This window comes from Schistocerca cancellata, chromosome 8, assembly GCF_023864275.1.
Source record: "Schistocerca cancellata isolate TAMUIC-IGC-003103 chromosome 8, iqSchCanc2.1, whole genome shotgun sequence".
Classification (NCBI taxonomy): Eukaryota; Metazoa; Arthropoda; class Insecta; order Orthoptera; family Acrididae; genus Schistocerca; species Schistocerca cancellata.
Genome location: NC_064633.1, coordinates 464,268,629 through 464,289,620, shown reverse-complemented (window position 1 = coordinate 464,289,620; position 20,992 = coordinate 464,268,629). Strand labels below are relative to the sequence as shown.

Below are 20,992 nucleotides of genomic sequence, written 5' to 3'. Positions count from 1 at the left end.
CTGGAAAGGTCTCTTCAAAGCACTTGAGATTCGAGGGCTGTCTATATAAAGTTCATATCTTTGGATACAAAAAAAAATTGAAATACTTGACCTTTGTGTGTTTATTAGTCTTTCTCTGTATAGGATTTTGTAAAATTTCATTTTCCAGTGATATTTTACATCTCATATGTCATGACTGTAAAAGTGCTCAGTTTGTCCTTGGAATATGTTTTCCACCACAATAATCACATCATCCCCATCGACAAATTGGTTCCTTTAGCTTTAGATAGTGGGAAAAAAATTCTGGGTGGCACATCTGGTAAATAAATGTGGTAAGATTCTGTAGACTCAGCACGAACAAAGAGGCACATGTCCTTGAGCAGTGTGAGTATGAGCACTGTTGTGCAAGAGTCACACATCTTCTACAGTCATTCCTCTTCTTGTCTGCATAATCTCAGGTTCTTGGCTGGTCAGAAAATTTTTACACTGTGCAATATTGAGCAGACTCCTTTTCATATAGTTGGTGAGGATGACTTCTTGATAAAAGACAGACTCTTCCTGGGAGAGGACTGTGTCTTTATCTTATTTGGTGGGAGGGAATCCATGTACTTCCATTGTTTTCTTCTCCTCATTCATTTCTATGATGAAATGGTGAATCCATGGCAGGACAAATTGTCTTCCTTATTTCTGCATATTCTCATCATTTCCAATGTATGTGTCATGTGATGCTCCCTTTCAATGGACATTAACAAACTATGGACTCTTCGGGCCAACTATTTTGCCATGTGCAGTAGATCATGCAGGATCTTGAGCACTGATCCTATGTTTCATACCAACCACTTGTATGGTAATGAATTTACCAGAAAAAACAAAGCTTCTGCCTTCATGATGATCCTTAGTTTCTCCATCAGAGGCAGACAATTACTTCTTGGTGGATCTGCATGATTACAACGAAACATTCCTTTATTCTTTTTCATAATCTTATATGTTGTTGCACTATTTTCGCTATACACAACCTATATTTCCCCAAAGATTTCCTTTGCTGATTTCCCTTGTAAAAGGGTAAATGATAAATAACTGCACAAAGGACAATGTACCACTGCAACTACCTTGCTTCTTTTCTCTACAGCAATATTATAAAAAACACTGTACTTCCACTGTATAAGTCCACCTAAGTAGCTGAGAGGTTTAGCATGACTGACTGCCCTGTGAAGGACCCAGCTTTGATTCCCAGTCCTGCCAGGGATATTTCCTAGATAGGAGCACTGTAAGAGGATGTACTCAGCCTTGTGGTGCCAATTGAGGAGCTACTTAACTGAGTAGTAATGGCTCAAGGTAATAAAAACTGGCAATGGCTGTGTTAGTGGTGTGTTGACCCCATGGCCCTCCATACTGCATCCAGTGATGCCATTGGTGGAGGATGACACAGCGGTCGGTCATACTGATGGGCCCACCATGGCCTGTGGATGGAGCTTACATTTATATTCCAGTACATAAGAGCATTAAATACGCACTGTATTTCCACTCAAGGGTCACAACTTTATGATCCCTTCTTATGCAACACATAAAGGAAGTGTTGAAGTCACATCTGGGCACAATGGAAAGACTCCTAAACATTTAAGCTTTTGGCCAAGCATTTAAAGATCACTTTGGCAAAATCCCACCTTATAAAGAAATTCTGCTTGATTGGGAGAAACATTTTTCTTTTCAACAATTTCAAAAAGAAGGGTACATGAGAGGAAACATGCCACCGTCACTCAACTAGTCACAAATGAAATCCATTCACAAAAGGAAACTAACCTTTAAGAACCATTGTCAACAATACTTGACCACCTTAAAAAAATATTTGAAACTTAAATGATTTAGACTGATATTTGTGAATGAATAATTTGAAAAAGAGGTGGAGCAGTGAGCTGTCACATTCCACGGTTTGTTGGCTGGCATCCACACCGTGGCAGTCTCGATAAGGAGGCATAGGACTTTCAAAAGTGGCCTTCATAACAAGACTGTCACATTGTGGACACAGAAAGTTGCTATTTGCTAGCAGTAATGAGCAGCCACCAGCTGACGATGTCAAGCAACTGCCTCAAGCAAATATTGGAAATTTACAAAATGTAATGCATACAATGATCATGATATCTGTTTGGACCACGTTATTTGTATGGGTATGCAAAAGAAAATTTTTATTTGGACACATAGAAAATCTAGTTAGTACCTCCCATCAAAAACAAGGGAATTGTGGGTCATGCCCTGTTACAGCATCCAGGTGTATGATTTCCTCCATGAACAATTTCAAGACCGCTAGATTAGGCATGGTTCAGCAATACCTTAAGCCCCATTGAAATGACGACCAGGAATCACAGACCTTACCATGCCAGACAATTTATTACTGGGAATGACAGAATTCCCTATGTCTCAAAATCAGTACAAAACTTACCGGTACAAAGTATTGCACCGAAGTGTTAAGGAAGCCTTTGAAAGCATAACTCATGAGATCCTTTGCAAGTCTTGAAGGATGACATGGAGACACATAAATATCTGTGTGCACAAACAGATCTGCTGTATTCATAGCTGTCATGAGGAAGTCATCTATTTTGATCTAGGGGTACAGTAAATTCCAATACACATTGCACAATGATGTTATGCCCGTCACAATATAAGTATTTAACAAATTACTTTCAATAAGAAGCTGAAAATCAATAGTACTCAAATAGAAATAAAAAATGCCTTCACTGAGTGTTTCTGTTATAGAGAACATGAATTTTTAAGAGTCATTAGCTAGAGCCTAACATTTACATCCTTTATGGTGCACTAAATGAACTCACCATGTTCCAGCCACAGGATGTGCCTGGTGCAGCTGGTCTCAAGATTGTAGAACACAAAGGACCCACTTGACACCACAGCCTCTCACATACCTGCAAGAATTAAATTACAGCTCTACCTTTCATTGCACTATATATAATTTATTTTCAAGGTTCATATTTTTAGTTAAATATAACCATTTGTTAGTTTGTATAACTAATATGACAACATTCTGAAAAGGATAGATTGCTACTCGCCACATAGACTGTCAAACAAGTAACCTTTCCGCCAAAAAGGCCTTCATCAGAATTAGACAATACACACACACACACACACACACACACACACACACACACACACACACACAAACATGCAAACGCAGCTCACACACACATGACCACACTCTCTGGCTGCCGAGGCCAGACTACGAGCAGCAGTGGGTGAAAAGAGAAGAAGTCTCGATGGTGGGCGTAAGGAGGAGGCTGAGTGGTGGGGGTAAGGAGGGAGGGAGCACATGGTAGAGATGGAGGATGGTAAAGTGTTGTTTGTGGTAGCATACAGAGACAAGATGGAGAGAGGGTAGGGCAGCTAGGTGCAGTCGTGAGGTTAGACAGAGGAGGGAGCAGATCCTTCCTATCAACACCAGCTTTTCTGTATTGTGCAGGTGGGAACTCTCCCTGCAATATGTCCTACGTTCGTGTAACCCTCCTGGCCTCAACCTTCATTGGTCATTGTCCTTTACACACCTATCCCATTCTCTGTTCCCATTCCACCACTACACAGAACTCTATTTCACCAATGCACCCACCGTCTTTTTACTCCTCTCTTTTTCCTTTCCCTCCTACCCATCCTCGCTGTCTAACCTCCTGACTCCACCTAGATGCCCTACCCTCTCTCTACCTCATCCCTTTATGTCCACTCAAGCAGCACTTCACTGTCCCCCATCCCTATCCCGCCACCCCTCCTCCTCCCGACCCCAGCCTCCTCCTTATCCCCACCACCCAGACTCTCCCAATGTGCACTGCTGCTCACAGTCTGGCCTTGGCAGCCACAGACTGTGGTCATGAGTGTGTGTATGTGTGTGTGTGTGTGTGTGTGTGTGTGTGTGTGTGTGTGTGTGTGTGTGTGTGTTAATTCTGATGAAGGCCTTTTTGTCCAAAAGGTTACTTGTTTGACAGTCTTTTTGTAGTGCCTCTCTGAAAATTAGCATCTCTGCTACATGATGAGTAGCAATCTACACTTTGCGTAATATTGCCATTGTTCCATCCTGGATATGTCATTGTTTAATATGATAATATTTTATCACAGTTTATATTAGTTTTAGATTTATATTATTTCCTCCCAAACTCTACAAACAATTTTGCAATTTGTCTTACAATTTGTTTGAGGCATACAATGATGTACTACTATGAATGTAACACTGTGTACTTTAAAACCTTATTCAGAGTCCTTAGATGATTTTGAACAATACAGTGTTGCTTCTGAATGAACAACACGGAAAATGACTTGCTTCCACACACACACACGCACACACACACACACACACACACACACACACACACACACACACACACACGAGGGGCGCGCACCAGTGTGGGAGAAGTGACTTCCAGGTTGTCTCGAGTTTAACTGGTGTTTTTAGTTTTTGCACAATGGGAACCAAAGGAGGAAGCTGATTCTTATGGGTCAATGGTAAAGCATTTATCATCATATAGCAGTTAGCATTTACTTTTTGGCAGTGTGAGAGTGATTGGCAGTTGTATTACAGCAGTACTCATGTTTCAATCAATGCCAGCAGGGCAGCAAGTCACATATTTTTTATTTACTTATTTTTAGTTTAATTCTCTTAAATGCCTTGTATGTTTTTGTATTTAAGAGGTGTAATCTCGCATTTTGGTTAACTAGAAAGTGTTGGTTTGTGCAGTCTGTACCACAGTTCTCATTTGTTTGTTTTTAACAGCCATCAACTGATCATTTCCCAGCTGCCACTTGTGGCTCACAAGCACAGCAGCAAGTTACATATTTAGCTCTTACTGTGTTTTTGATGGTTTAATTCTTAAATTCCTTGTGTGTTTTTGTATTTGAGAGATGCAATATAATATTTCAGTAACTGTAAAGAGTAGCTTTGAGCAGTCCATAGCACAGCTGTAACTTCTTTTGAATGGCCAGCAACACAACTAGATAAGGCATCAGCCTCCAACAGATCAGGAGGGTATCAAGTTATTTACAACAATGAAAACAATCAACTATTGATAAAATTATTTGATTGTATAGATAGAAAATTTACTCACCAAGGCGGCAGCAGAACACACACATAAAAGACTGTTGTGATTGGCAAGCTTTCAGAGCCAGTGGCTCCTTCTTCAGGCAGTAGGGTTGAAAAGGAGGGAAGAAGGGTGACGGAAAAGGACTGGAGAGGTCGAGGAAAAGGGGTAATTTCAGGAAAGTCACCCAGAACCACAGGTCAGGGGAGACTTACTGTATGGGATGAGAAGGAAACCTCAGGCTACTCATGAAGACTAACACCTCAATTCGTAGAAATTCTCACCCCACCCAAACCATGCACCCCCACCTTTTACCTTCTTCCTAAGATCCACAACAAAACAACAACAAAGATCATACTGGCTGTCCTATAGTTGCTGGCTTCAAAGCACCCATAGAATGTATATCTGCCTTAGTGGATCAACACCTGCAACACTTAGTACAAAGACTGCCCTCCTACATCAAAGATACCAACCATTTCCTAAATTGTCTGAAATCCATGTCTGTCCCACTCCCACCACACCCCTTGCTTGTCACCATTGATGTCACCTCTCTCTATACCAACATCCCCCACATATATGGTCTGTCTCTTGCTGAACATTTCCTCAGTCAGCACCCACCTGATTCCAAACCTATGACATTCTTCCCACTCACCTTAAACAACTTTATACTTACTAACAAATACTTCACCTTTGAGGGGCAGACATAGAAACAGATAAGGGGTATGGCCATGGGAAGCAGGATGGCTTGTTCCTATGCCAACATTTTCATAGGTCACTTGGAGGGGCTTTCCTGAGATCCATAAGTCATCAGCCCCTGGTTTGGATTCGATACATTGATGACATCTTTATGATATGGACTCATGGTGAGGCTGACCTGCTAAAATTCCTGGAATCTCTTAATACCTTCTCCCAATTAAATTTCACATGGTCCTATTCCAAATCCCATGCCACTTTCTTTGATGTTGATCTTGTCCTCACCAAAGGCCAGCAACACACTTCCATCCACATTAAACCTACCAACAAACAACAGTACTTACATTTTGACAATATGTCCATGTCAAACATTCCCTCCCATAGAGCCTTGGCATCCGTGGCAAACATATTTGCTAGGATGCAGACTCTTTACAGCAATACACCAGCACTTTCACTTCAGCCTTCACTGCACATAATTACTCCACCAACCTAGTTAACTAGCAGGTTTCCCGGGCTATCACATCCAGACCTGGTACTGCTGATTTTCCACAAAACAGCTTTGGAGCACACCATTGGTGACTCAGTATTATACTGGTCTGGAATGTGTCAATCAGCTACTTTGTCAGGACCATGACTTCCTATAATCATGCCCTGAAATGAGATCCATTCTGTCTGAAATTTTGCGCTCTGCACCTAGAATAGCTTTCTGTTGCCCTCCCAATCTCCACAATATTCTTGTCAGATCCTACGCTCCTTCTGCATCCATCTTCCTACACTATGGCTCCTACCCTTGTGACCATTCGCGCTGCAAGACTTGCCCTATGCACCCCCCTACCACCATCTATAATAGCCCTGTAACTGACAAAACATACAGTATCAAAGGGAGAGCCACCTGTGAAACGACACATCATGTACCAGTTATTATGTAAACACTGTTCAGCTCTCTGCATTGACATGACTACCACCAAATTATCAATTAGGATGAATGGGCATAGGCAGAGGGTGTATACTGGCAACTCGCAGTACCCTGTTGCAGAGCATGCTATACAACATGACATCCGTGACCTTGGTGCCTGTTTCTTCCCCCAGACACCAGTTTCTGAGAACTGCAGGTGGGAACCAGCACTACGATATGTCCTTGGTTCTTGCCACCCACCTGGCCTTAATTTACATTAATTTCTTGCGTCTCAGCTTTTCTTCACTGTAACTACTCTTTACTTCACTCCATTTTAGTTTTCTATATCTTTCATTGTCTTTCCGGTCTATTTTTAACCATCCTCCTCCCACCTCTGTTACATACAATGCACTTAGCTTTTCATTCTTAACAACTCATGCACAATGTTTTAGTAGTACCCTGTCTTCCAAGAAAGGTCTTTCATTCTCATCCCGTACGGTAGGTCTCCCCCGACCTGGAGTTCAAGGTGACTTTCCAGAAATCTGCCCCTTTTCCTAGACCTCTCCAGTCCTTTTCCTTCATCCTTCTTCCCTCCCCCCTCAACTCTTGTGCCTGAAGAAGGAGCCACTGGCTCTGAAAGCTTGCCAATCACAACAGTCTTTTATGTGTGTGTTCTGCCGCCGCTTGGTGAGTAGATTTTTTATCTATATAATGAAGTTATTTATTTAGCCCTCTCTGTGAGCTTTTGTAACTAATTCTGGTTAGTACTAGTATGGGTAGGATGTGTGCATGCTCTGCTTGGACGCAGGAGGAGCTGGCCTCGGGGTGTACAGGTGGCAGAGTATCTGATGGGCTACAAGGAACATCTCAGGTGTTGACTGTTTTGCCTACCTTGCAGTGTACCCAATGTGGTAGATCCATCCTCACTGCAGGGTGAGTGGTGGGTCGTAACACATTCACGTTGCTCGAGGCAGTGTGTCTGGGCTCTTCCATTCACCCTGTGAGTGGACAGGTGGCCACTCCTTCAGCAGGTTCTGAGCAGACACACAAAGGGATGGATTTTCTAGTTATCAGGAGCTCCAATATGAGATGTATTATGGATTCCCTTGGGGAAATAGTATTCAGGACCGGAAAGAAATCCAGTTTGCACTTGGTATGTCTGCCAATGGGCCTCATCCAAGGTGTAGAGGAGGCCCTGACTGCAGCTATCGAGCATACAGTGTGCAGTTCTCTGCAACGTGTGGCTCACTTTGGCACCAGTGATGTCTATTGCTTGGGTTCTGAGACCATCCTCAGATTACGTGTGCAGCTGGCAGAAGTGTTAAAGACATCTGGCTTCAAGTGCAGGATGTGAGCAGAACTCACAATTTGCAGCATTATTCCCAGAATTGACTGGGCTCCTTTGGGTTTGAGTCAAGTGGCGGGGTTCAACCAAAGGTTCCGTCGATTCTGTGATGGTCTTGGCTGAGATTTACAGACCAGTGTTATGGAATGGAGAATTGTAGGATTCCCACTGATAGGTCAGTGGTGCACTACACAAAGGAAGTACTTGTAGAGTCCTCATAGTTTTTCTTTTTAGGCTAGGTGGTAGTTTTAGGTCCTCTGATGAGTGTTCACCAGTAGATACACAGAGAGTGAAATCACATGAGGCACAAAGTAAAGACACATTGAATGTCAAAATTTTAACTGTAAATTGTTGAAGGATTCATAACAAAATTCCAGATTTTACTACACACCCAAAGCAGAAAACGAGGCATCAAAAGGCATTGAAATACATCAAAAAGGCAGATAAGAGATCATAGTTGGGGTGGGGGTCTTTACTGTAGTCAACAAAAATATTACGTCTGTCAAGATCGAAGTTAAATCTGTAAAGTTATCCAGATGCGTGTAACAGATCTAGGTGAACTCAAGTTAATTATTGGAGGTTTTTACTGGCCATGAAATCCACAGTGACAGTTTTAGTATCATTCAAAGAAAGTCTTCATTCAGCAAACACCTAGATCACACAATGTTAGTTGGAGGCGGCTTTAATTACTGAGACTAGACTGGGATGTCAGGTATAAGGTGATATGTACAGGTAATCTTGTCTAGTATTTGTTGTTGTTGTTGTCTTCAGTCCTGAGACTGGTTTGATGCAGCTCTCCATGCTACTCTATCCTGTGCAAGCTTCTTCATCTCCCAGTACTTACTGCACCCTACATCCTTCTGAATCTGCTTAGTGTATTCATCTCTTGGTCTCCCTCTACGATTTTTATCCTCCCTGCTGCCCTCCAATGCTAAATTTGTGATCCCTTGATGTCTCAGAACATGTCCTACCAACCGGTCCCTTCTTCTTGTCAAGTTGTGCCACAAACTCCTCTCCTCCCCAATTCTATACAATACATCCTCATTAGTTATGTGATCTACCCATATAATCTTCAGCATTCTTCTGTAGCACCACATTTCGAAAGCTTCTATTCTTTTCTTGTCCAAACTATTTATCGTCCATGTTTCACTTCCATGCATGGCTACACTCCAAATACTTTCAGAAACGACTTCCTGACACTTAAATCTATACTCGATGTTAACAAATTTCTCTTCTTCAGAAACGCTTTCCTTGCCGTTGCCAGTCTACATTTTATATCCTCTCTACTTCAACCATCGTTGGTTATTTTGCTCCCCAAATAGCAAAACTCCTTTACTACTTTAAGTGTCTCACTTCTTAATCTAATTCCCTCAGCATCACCCCATTTAAGTCGACTACATTCCATTATCCTCGTTTTGCTTTTGTTGATGTTCATCTTATATCATCCTTTCAAGACACTGTCCATTCCGTTCAACTGCTCTTCCAAGTCCTTTGCTGTCTCTGACAGAATTACAATGTCATCGGCAAACCTCAATGTTTTTATTTCTTCTCCATGGACTTTAAGACCTACACCGAATTTTTCTTTTGTTTCCTTTACTGCTGGCTCAATACACAGATTGAATAACATCCGGGGTAGACTACAACCCTGTCTCACTGCCTTCCCAACCAGTGCTTCCCTTTCATGCCCATCTACTCTTATAACTGCCATCTGGTTTCTGTACAAATTGCAAATAGCCCTTCGCTCCCAGTATTTTACCCCTGCCACCTTTAGAATTTGAAAGAGAGCATTCCAGTCAACATTGTCAAAAGCTTTCTCTAAGTCTACAAATGCTAGAAATGTAGGTTTGCCTTTCCTTAATTTATTTTCTAAGATTAGTCGTAGGGTCAGTATTGGCTCGCGTGTTCCAACATTTCTGCAGAATCCAAAATGATCTGTGCCGAGGTCGGCTTCTACCAGTTTTTCCATTCGTCTGTAAAGAATTCGCGTTAGTATTTTGCAGCTGTGACTTATTAAACTGATAGTTTGGTAATTTTCACATCTGTCAACGCCTGCTTTCTTTGGGATTGGAAGTCTGAGGGTATTTCACCTGTCTCATACATCTTGCTCACCAGATGGTAGAGTTTTGTCAGGACTGGCTCTCCCTAGGCCATCAGTAGTTCCAATGGAATGTTGTCTACTCCCGGGGCCTTGTTTCGACTCAGGTCTTTCAATGCTCTGTCAAACTCTTCACGCAGTATCGTATCTCCCATTTCATCTTCATCTACATCCTCTTCCATTTCCATAATATTGTCCTCAAGTGTGTCGCCCTTGTATAGACCCTCTATATACTCCTTCCACCTTTCTGCTTTCCCTTCTTTGCTTAGAACTGGGTTTCCATCAGAGCTCTTGATATTCATACGAGTGGTTCTCTTTTCTCCAAAGGTCTCTTTAATTTTCCTGTAGGCAGTATCTATCTTACCCCTCATGAGATAAGCCTCTACATCCTTACATTTGTCCTCTAGCCATCCCTGCTTAGCCATTTTGCACTTCCTGTCGATCTCATTTTTGAGACGTTTGTATTCCTTTTTGCCTGCTTCATTTACTGCATTTTTATATTTTCTCCTTTCATTGATTAAATTCAATATTTCTTCTGTTACCCAAGGATTTCTACTAGCCCTCATCTTTTTACCTGCTTGATCCTCTGCAGCCTTCACTACTTCATCCCTCAGAGCTACCCATTCTTCTTCTACTGTATTTCTTTCCCCCATTCCTGTCAATTGTTCCCTTATGCTTCCCCTGAAACTCTGTACAACCTCTGGTTTAGTCAGTTTATCCAGGTCCCATCTCCTTAAATTCCCACCTTTTTGCAGTTTCTTCAGTTTTAATCTACAGTTCATAACCAACAGATTGTGGTCAGAGTAGACATCTGCCCCTGGAAATGTCTTACAATTTAAAACCTGGTTCCTAAATCTCTGTCTTACCATTATATAATCTATCTGATACCTTCTAGTATCTCCAGGATTCTTCCATGTATACAACCTTCTTTTATGATTCTTGAACCAAGAGTTAGCTATGATTAAGTTATGCTCTGTGCAAAATTCTACCAGACGGCTTCCTCTTTCATTTCTCTCCCCCAATCCATATTCACCCACTATGTTTCCTTCTCTCCCTTTTCCTACTCTCGAATTCCAGTCACCCATGACTATTAAATTTTTGTCTCCCTTCACTACCTGAATAATTTCTGTTATCTCATCATACATTTCATCAATTTCTTCATCATCTGCAGAGCTAGTTGGCATATAAACTTATACTACTGTAGTAGTCATGGGCTTTGTGTCTATCTTGGGGACTGATGACCTCAGAAGTTATGTCCCATAGTGCTCAGAGCCATTTGAGCCATTTTTTGTGTCTATCTTGGCCACAATAATGCGTTCACTATGCTGTTTGTAGTAGCTTACCCGCACTCCTATTTTTTTATTCATTATTAAACCTACTCCTGCATTACCCCTATTTGATTTTGTATTTATAACCCTGTATTCACCTGACCAAAAGTCTTGTTCCTCCTGCCACCGAACTTCACTAATGCCCACTATATCTAACTTCAACCTATCCATTTCCCTTTTTAAATTTTCTAACCTACCTGCCCGATTAAGGGATCTGACATTCCACGCTCCGATCTGTGGAACGCCTAATACTTATGAATACTTTTTTCAAATACTGTCTTGAGCAGCCAGTTCGACAGCACATGTAAAGTGGAATATAGCTCCGATCCGTAGAACGTCTAGTACTTATGAACACTTTTTTCAAATACTGTCTTGAGCAGCCAGTTCAACAGCACATGTAAAGTGGAAATATTTTAACCTTGTACATAAAAACAGACTGACTTTAAGTTAATAAATCCACCAAGAAGGCAAGGAGAGTATAAGGCATACTATGATACGATATGATGGATATGGAGGAATTACAGGAAAAATTTAAACGGATTGTGAATTGCACTGTGGAGAAGTATGCACTGAGTAAGTGGATTAAGGAAGGGCAAGACCAAGACCCACTGCAGTTTAACAATAAAATTTGAAAACATTTGGGAAGCAGAGACAGTCGCATTCTTGGTTAAAAAAAGAACACACAAATGACGACAGGCAAAAGTTAATAGAAATTCATGTGTCTGTAAAAAGCTCGGTGAGCAACGAATACAGCAACTACCACTATCACATTTTATTAAAAGATATTGCCAAGAACCAAAGAAAATTATGGTCCTACATAAAATTGCTAAGCATGTTGAAGACTTCTATATAGTTACTAATTGATCAGTCTGGTGTGGCAACAGAAGACAGCAAAAGAAAAGCTGAAATGTTACATTTCGTGTTTAAGAAATCATTCATGCTGGAAGATCATACATATGCACCATAATTTAATCACTGCTCCGACTCCCATATGGAGGACATATACAAGGCTACCCCTGGCAAAGAGAAGCAACTAAAGGAGTTGGAAACAAATAAGTTATCAGTACAGATGGAATCTCAGTCCTGTTTTACAGACAGTACACTACTGCATTGGCCCCTCACTTAGGTTGCATTTATCACGAACTTCTCACCCAGTGCAAAGTCCCAACCAAATAGAAAAAAGTGCACATGACTCTTCTATATAAGAAGGGTAAAAGAATGGATATGCAAAATTATTGGCTATATGCTCAACATCAGTCTGCTGCAGAATTCTCAAACATGTTCTCAGTTCTCATATAATAAATTTCCTCAAAATGGAAAAGTTTCTATCTATAAATCAGCATGGATTTAGAAAGTATGAGAAATTAGGGGTCATTTGGAGGCATGTAGACAGCTGTTTTTCTCTTGTTCTATTAGCGAGTGGAACACGAAAGGAAATGACTGGTCATGGTACAAGGTGCCCTCCTCTATGCACTATGTGGTGGCTTGCAGAGTATGTATGTAGATGTAGATGCATATATAGCAAATGTGCTGAGTTTTCTGACAGCTAGTTTGTGAGTTCAATGTTTTGAAATGGAGTACAAATTTTTGTTAAAGTGCAGTTCTTCTTAAAAATACCATCCACAAACTGTAAGTTAGATACTAGCAAACTCCAGCAAGAACTCAGGATATTTGCATCAGTCAGATATGGAGAACAGTTCTCAACAAAACAGATTACACAAACTAAGCACAAATTATGAATGTGACACCACTTGTTCTAGTAACCACAACAACAACAACAACAATAATAATAATAATAATTGCAACATGCTTCATGCAGTACTTGAAGCATACATAACGTATAAAAAATCGATAGTTTTGGATCTAATTAGTTTGTTTTCAGTTCAGGCTTAAGAACAAGGAATGTAACACTATGCTGCTAATTATGGTTTGATGGTATGCTAGCGTAATTTAAGCAAGGAAATTATGAAGAAAGCTGCTACCTTGAAACAGGCTGCTGCTTCCTCATATATATTAAACAGCTGCTGTTTATTTCCTATTGGTAGCTTAATATTTACTTGACTATAAAGCTATTTTAATGAAACTAGTCAGCTACATTTGCAAATACAGAGCCCTGTTTGCTATACATTACTAACTGTCACGGAGCTTTACAAGGTACACTGCTACTGTCCATAAAACTAACAGTCATTCAATCTAAATAATCAGATAATTTGTAGGAGTGGATAATGAGGTATGCTTTTAATTTTATTTTGAACTGGTTTGGGTTCCAAAGCTCTTCCTTGTGCAGTGACTGAACATTATGCACTAGAGTACATGACTCAAGTTTGAACCCTAGAAAATGAGGCAAATCTACATGGAATTATTTTTGCGTCTTATATAGCGATTGAGTAGTTGACAGCTCAGCTGAAACTGAGTTTAATCATCAGCAGAAAAATCCATTTAGGAGCAAAGAAAAATGGCAGACTTCTAATTAGAGAATCGTGTGCCAGCTAAAGCAAATTTAGAGTATATGCATTTGTTGGAATTAAAAAAAAATAGTTCACTGGAAAATGCCTTAAATTTGACAACTTGATCACTAAGGAAACTTATTTCCAGGAAACACACCAGCTCAGTAAAATAGCGCAACTAAAAGGACATAAGTGGCCCCACCATGTTTTTAGTACAAGGTATTTGCGACATTCTTCCAGTCTAATGCCTTCAGATGGTAATGTTTCATGTGTTTCAATGTCCTGTGAAATTATTTGCATTCCAACATTGTAGATATAAAAATATATGTTACTGTTCTTTTAATCAATGACAGCTTATCAAACACTATAAAATGTTGGTAGTCAGTGCACTGATGTGGTGAAGATTTTAGAGTCCTGGGCACATGAATGTTGTCTTGTTTTACTTGTTAACATTTTTTTTTAATTGTAAATTCCTAGAAGAATGAATCAATTTTTCATTAACAGATGTATAATAAATCATGAAAAATACATTTATATTCTTAGAATTATAAACAAAATGTAAGCGATACAATAAGTATGGATATCTGTGAGTATAGTTAGTGACAACAGCCAGTAAGTAGAACATACAGCAGAGGCAACAGTATGGTTATCAACCTTTTGAGAAAAATTGAACCTAATATCTAAAACCATACAAGACAGAAATATAAGAGCAAGGTGATATGTTCTTGGACTGCCAGTGAAAGAATTTGCATATTAGGAAAAAAAATGTGGCTACTGTTCATGAAACTTTGTTTAAGCCAGCAGATTCAGTAGATTTTGTTTCCAGTGAAAGACCTGGTCCTGAAGTGCAATTCTGAATGGTATGTAAAATACACATCTATTATTGTTGGCATAACCACTTCAATGGGTTCAAAACATTATTCAGTCACAAACCTGGTGAAGAGGTCAACAAGTCTTTTGACAAAGGGCCCAAACACAACTATACCACACACAGCGAAAGAGAATAATAAAACAGGCTTACTACTGATTCACAGGCAACAGCTTCACCTTTAATCTTGCAAACAATAATATTATGCAATTGAAACACATACAGATAACCTACAGGCAGCAAAAATAAAAATCAATGGGCATACACTAGAAGAGCTTCCATCTGTGAAGTTCTTGGGCATCCAAATGGATAACAAACTGAGTTGGCACCAGCATGTTAATACTTTAACCAGATAGCTCAGTTCTGACTGCTTTGTACTCGGAAACATCTCTCACTGTGTTGACCCACAAACGCAATTGCTAGCATACTTTCACTCAACTCTGACCTATGGTATAATCTTCTGGGGCAGTTAGACTACGGTCAAAAGAGTATTTACTCTATAGAAGTACGCCTTGTAGAACTTCAGGGGCCTACGGACTCTTACACTTCTATGTCAATATACACTCCCAAATTATATTTGTGTTTAACAACAATAGTAAGTTTAAGATGAACTCAGTACTTCACAAACACTATATTAGAAACAGAAATAATTTCCAAATACACAACTCTCTCTAGGGCGCAGAATGGGGTTTTACTGAGTGAAACAAGTTCAGTGCTGTCAGTCACTGTTTATTTATTCCAAAAGTGTGTTTTGAAGGTTTCAGTCTCCATCATCAGGTAGATTTATGGGGATTAATATGTCATATATAACATATATATCAAAACACTGTTGTTCTTATTACAGAAGTTTATTTACCCAGATCTTACACAAAAATACACAATGATTACACAACTTACAGAAATGACATTCCATAGTACCATCTCTTGTCGAACAGTAAAATAATATCTGTGTGAACAGTGCAAAATAGTTACAAATAAAGTACATAAGAGGTGTATAAAATGTTTTCATGTTATGTTCTTGTTGACAGCTGACAGTAAACATCGGACACGGCATGAAAACATTTTATACACCTCTTATGTACTTTATTTGTCACTATTGTGCACTGTTCACACAGATATTCTCTTATTGTTTGATGAGAAATACTACTGTGGAACATTGTCTCTGTAAGTTGTGCCCAATTAATGTGAACAGTTGACAAAATGGTTTGGTCCTGTACAATTTTTTTTTCCATACAAATTATCTGATGATCGTGAATTAATTCCACTGAAAATGGTAATCATTATGCACTTTATGTGATCTGGGCTAATAAACTTCTGTAATAAGAAAAGCAATCTTGTTTGGATTCTCAGATCACCTCCAATACAGCTGACAATGTCAGGTAATCATCATGAGATATATATCAGTTTCAGTAGATTAGTACTAGTCATAATTTGTTGTTAGTATGCTTTACAGAAGCTGCTAGCAATGGTGGTTCATTCTACCTATCAAAGTGTAGCTTCGTGTGTATCACACTTCTGAAGGCTCTCCTTAATGATAGGATTTACAGAATATGATGTATGAATGATTTTTTTTACTTCGTAGCATTCAATTTTCTTGTTGCCAAAGCTATTTTTGGACAGGCACATTGCCATGAAGACTTACAATTCTTTCCCTGATGAACACTTCTTGAAATATTAGCTGAATAATAGAATAATCTTCTGACCAAGTCCTGACAAATGTCCTTCTCATCATCTTTACTGGAAGCTGATACTGCTTCAAGATTATGACATTACTCTACTATTTACTTCAGAAGAGTTCATCAGTGAAATTTGTCTTAAATGGCTGCATTCCCTTATGATTATTTTCTGTTGGAATCCAGGTCACATTTCAATAGTTAATCAGTCCACAAAATGTGTAGTATTAGACAGTAATTGGTTTATTATTTGCAAGGTAATCAATAAGAAATATCCCACTTAAAACCCGATATAATGTAAAATCCTAAAAGAGATATTCATTTTAGTCTTGATAGTAATATAATCTCTCACATCCTCAATAACAACAGAGATTACTGTTGAAATTGTGACATAAGATGAAAATACACATACTAATCGAAGTGCCACAGAGCTTAAAGAACTGTATCCACATTCAGAAAGAACAGGTTTAATTCACCCTCTGGCTGTTCCAGATTTTGATCTTTTTCCATTAATTCCTATCTAAGCTTCTAATTCGTGTTTAATTTTGCTTCTTGAAGATAAGAACTGGCTATCCATTGTGCCTCAGTTTTACAGTTCTCTAAAGTAAATTTTCCTTTTCACACAGTAGAGTTAGTGGTAAATTCATTCAGAATAATGATTTAAAATTTTATGTTGAAGTGATGCTCAACTTCAGAATTCAGGTTTTTGGTTTGTAATTTGTGTAACCAGGTCATTCACTAACAAATGCATAAAATGTAATGAATATACTTAAAATCAGCTTACAGTAGAAGCAGAAGCAACTTTAAAGAGGGTATGACTAACTGTGAGAACATTTGCATTTTGCAAGAAGTTTATTTCAAGAGCACGTCATAAGTTACCACACAGTCAATCTGCTTTCTGCTCTTCCAGGAACATTTGAGCAAGCACTGTGAATAAACTTTTATTTGTCAGGAGAAGAGGTTGCCAGCTGGACTTAGTGATATGGCCCTGTTGATGCTAAATGCCCATATGAGTCATGTTGAGATTATTTTAAGAAACTAAATATAATGACAGTGCCTGGCCTATATATTTACAACTGCATTGTCCCCGTTAAAGAGAATCTGAGCAAATTTGACTTAAGGAGGACAGTTTATGACAATAATGTAAGAAGTGGACATACAATTAATATATCATATGCTAGGCTTGCAAAGGCCCATAACAGTCACAAATATCTAAGTCCTGTTACTTCAACAAATTACCTGAAAATGCCGACACAGTGCTAGTAAATAAAGTTAAAATTAGTCCTTCGAGGTGTATATAAAGTAAAGCAATTTACTGTGCTCAAGAGTTCCTTGAGCATGTGACAAGTGACCTACTTTCCTTATGAGAATGAACAATAAATTAATGGCAGTGGAATGGCCACAGTGTGGAACTATTTTATTTTTGTTTCATATACTTATTGTTAATTATTGTCTGATTATTTATTTGTCATTCACTGAACTATGTAGTTCATTTATCTTGTAATTGATCTGTTACGAAACTTCTTGTTGTTATTGACATTTGCATAAATATGTATTGTATCCTTCTTGGACTATTATATTGTAGTTAATGATATCTGTCATGTTGAAGTTTATATTATTACAGTGAAACCTCTTTATAACGTTCCTCCATATAATGTTTTCCTCTGTATTACATCCCTTTTTTTCGGTCCCGACTAAAAGCCCATATAAACAATGTTAACTTTTCCTCTTTACTGAGTTTCCTCTATATTACAATTTCCTCCATGTAACACTCATATTTTTGGAACCCTGGTCAATTATTTACCTCTTTATAACGTTTAAGTGACTGGATGTAAACACATAGTTTTCCGTTCTGTGGGTTCACAATTTGCACCGGCTCAGAAAGATCGCGCTCAGCGTGTTTCATATGTCAGTGGCAGAACCCGGTCACATGACATGTGACACACATTCTGCTTGTGATCTTTTTGATGCCATTTCAGTCGATGCTTTGTATTCATAGAATGTTGTGTGAGCTGAGCAGCAAACAGTTTGTGTATCTAGTGAGAGTGTGTCTTCAATATAACTTGGACAAGAGCAAAAAGTGGAAGAACATTTTCTCTGGAAGAGAAGTTTTCTGTTATTAGAAAAGTGGAGACATCTCCTGGTGTGAGTCATGTGGAGCTAGCAAAGCAATTTGAACTGGCCCCCCTTAACACTCAACACTATTATGAAAAACAGATCGTCGATAATGGAAGGGTTTGAGAATTGTGGAAGTTCGAAACGTATGCATGTGAAACCATCGACTTACGATGAAATGGAGGGAGTTTTATTAATTTGATTTCAGCAAGCACGCGATGCAAACATTCCTATAAACTGCACTATTCTGAAGGAGAAGGTGCTTCAAATATCACTGCAGTTAGGAATAGAAAATTTTAAGGCGTCCAATGGATGGATTGATAAATTTTGACAGCATCATGGTGTTGTATACAAAGCGAAATGAGGAGAAAGTAAAAGTGTGGACGAACCAACTGTAACTCAGTGGATGCAGACTCACCCTAATCTGATACACGGCTACAAACTGTGTGACATTTATAACACTGACGAAACCGGCATGTTTTTCAATTTAATGCTGGATAGGACATTTACTTTTCGTGGGGAAAATTGCCATGGCGGTAAGAAGAGCAAGAAACGTCTTACCGTTTTGTTGTGTACAACGCCGATGGCAGTGGAAAACTGAAACCTTTGGTTACCAGGAAGCCAAAAAATCTGAGGTGCTTCAAAAACATTTCCACGTTTCCGTGCAAATATACAAACAATGCCAAGGCGTGGATGACGAGTGATATATTTTTACATTTTCTCAGAGAATTTGACCTCAAAATTGGGACTGCTGCAAGAAAAGTGCTGCTGTTTTATAGATGTGCGCCACATCCACCAGACGTATCCTTTCTGAGAAACGTGAAAGTAATTTTCCTGCCACGCAACTGCACCAGCCACCTGCAACCTTTGGACTTGGGAATAATACACCCCTTAAGGTTAAATATAGCCCTTGTATAAAAGGCCTTGAATTTGATGGACCAAAGAAAACCGGGAAGTCAGCAGAGCTCACAACTGAAGCTGAATATTTTACAGGCAATGAATTTAATTATGTACTCATGGAGGGAAGTCAGTGCTGAAACTATTAAAAACTGTTTCACAAAAGCGGATTCTGTGAGAATGAGATGGCAGCTCCTGTGGAAGATGTTGCAAGTGATTTGCAAGAGTTTCAGGAATTAATAGGCAGTGTTTCTGTCACTTTTGAGGACTTTGTGGCTGTGGATGACAACGTGGCAACCACAGGAGTACAAAGTATTGAGGAAGTGACTGCAGAGAGAAGCTTGGAGAATAATATTGGTAGTGAAAGTGACAGTGACAAGAAAGATGACCCTGTGCCCTCATATACTAAGGCAGCTGAAGCCTTTGAAACATTCAGGAGATATGATGGCCCATAGACTTGAGGACAGAACGAGCAATAAATAATTGCCATACAGTCAAGGAGAAATGGAAAACAAACATGCTTGCTTGAATATTTTAAAAAATCATAGTTATGTGATTTTCAGATTGCATAGGTTCCTAGAGTTTTCTGCAAATTTAAGTTCCATTTCATAATTTAATTATTAAAGTAATTTTTTTGTAACTAATTCTTTTTTAATCTGTACCACTTACTGTGTTTTTGTGTAATATGTGCAGTATATCATAAACAAAATTTGGCTCATATTCTGTAATTGGGTCAACTGAAGAATGGGATACCACCTGTCAGCTTTGGACAATGATTTCATATCTTAAGAATCTGTTATAACTTTCTACAGCACAAACTGATCCATTTACTTTCACCCATTCACCAACCAGTTCCCATGTTTTAATTACAGAAAACTAATCATTTAATACATTGATCATTTGCAATGAATATCATATTTCGGTATTGTGAAAATTTAAAATGTCATCTATGGCACCATTTGTCAAAGCTGATTAGTGGTATCCCTATTTTCAGTAATGCCCTATAATTATTATTTAGAAGCATTCCTCTTTATAGTGTTTTCCTCTATATAGTGTTCAGAATTTGTGGTCCCTTGAAAAACGTTATATAGAGGTTTCACTGTATTATTATTATTGTTGTTGCTGTTGTTGTTGTTGTGTAAACACTGATGACACCAATTGCATGTAATTATGCTCAAAGGTGGAATAAAACATTTGTATTTGTATTTATGTAGCAAAAATATTTGCTACACTGTTGTTATGTGTTACAATGAAATGTTCAAACCCCTTGCATTTACAGTGGGTCTATGTTAATATTGTTTTTTTTTCCTGCAATATAAAATCATATTCAGCAACTTTGTGCATAAATATAATTTATCACTTGTCTTGATTTTTATTTCACAGCCTGGCTACACTTGTGACATTTTCTGTGTTTCTAACTGTACCAAGAATGCAACTATTCAGTGCACTGATACCACCTTGCGTACTCACTGTCAGAGACCTCTTACTGGAAGACAGCAATGAATTGTAGGTATGGTGTAAGTAACATTTAGATAGATTTTCTGTGCAGAAAAGTTTTTAGGAACTTAGATCAACCTAGAGAAACTTCATA

The 20,992-nt window shown here is 38.9% G+C and overlaps 1 protein-coding gene across 1 annotated transcript in view; it reads right to left on the bottom strand.

Moving 5' to 3' along the window:
* The window catches only part of LOC126095633 (A disintegrin and metalloproteinase with thrombospondin motifs 12-like), a 318,265-nt gene that overhangs the window by 116,467 nt on the left and 180,806 nt on the right, over positions 1-20,992 (bottom strand). Inside the window, exon 8 of the mRNA XM_049910397.1 lies at positions 2,805-2,894. Coding sequence (XP_049766354.1) covers positions 2,805-2,894 — 90 coding nt within the window. The remainder of the gene's footprint in view (positions 1-2,804; positions 2,895-20,992) is intronic.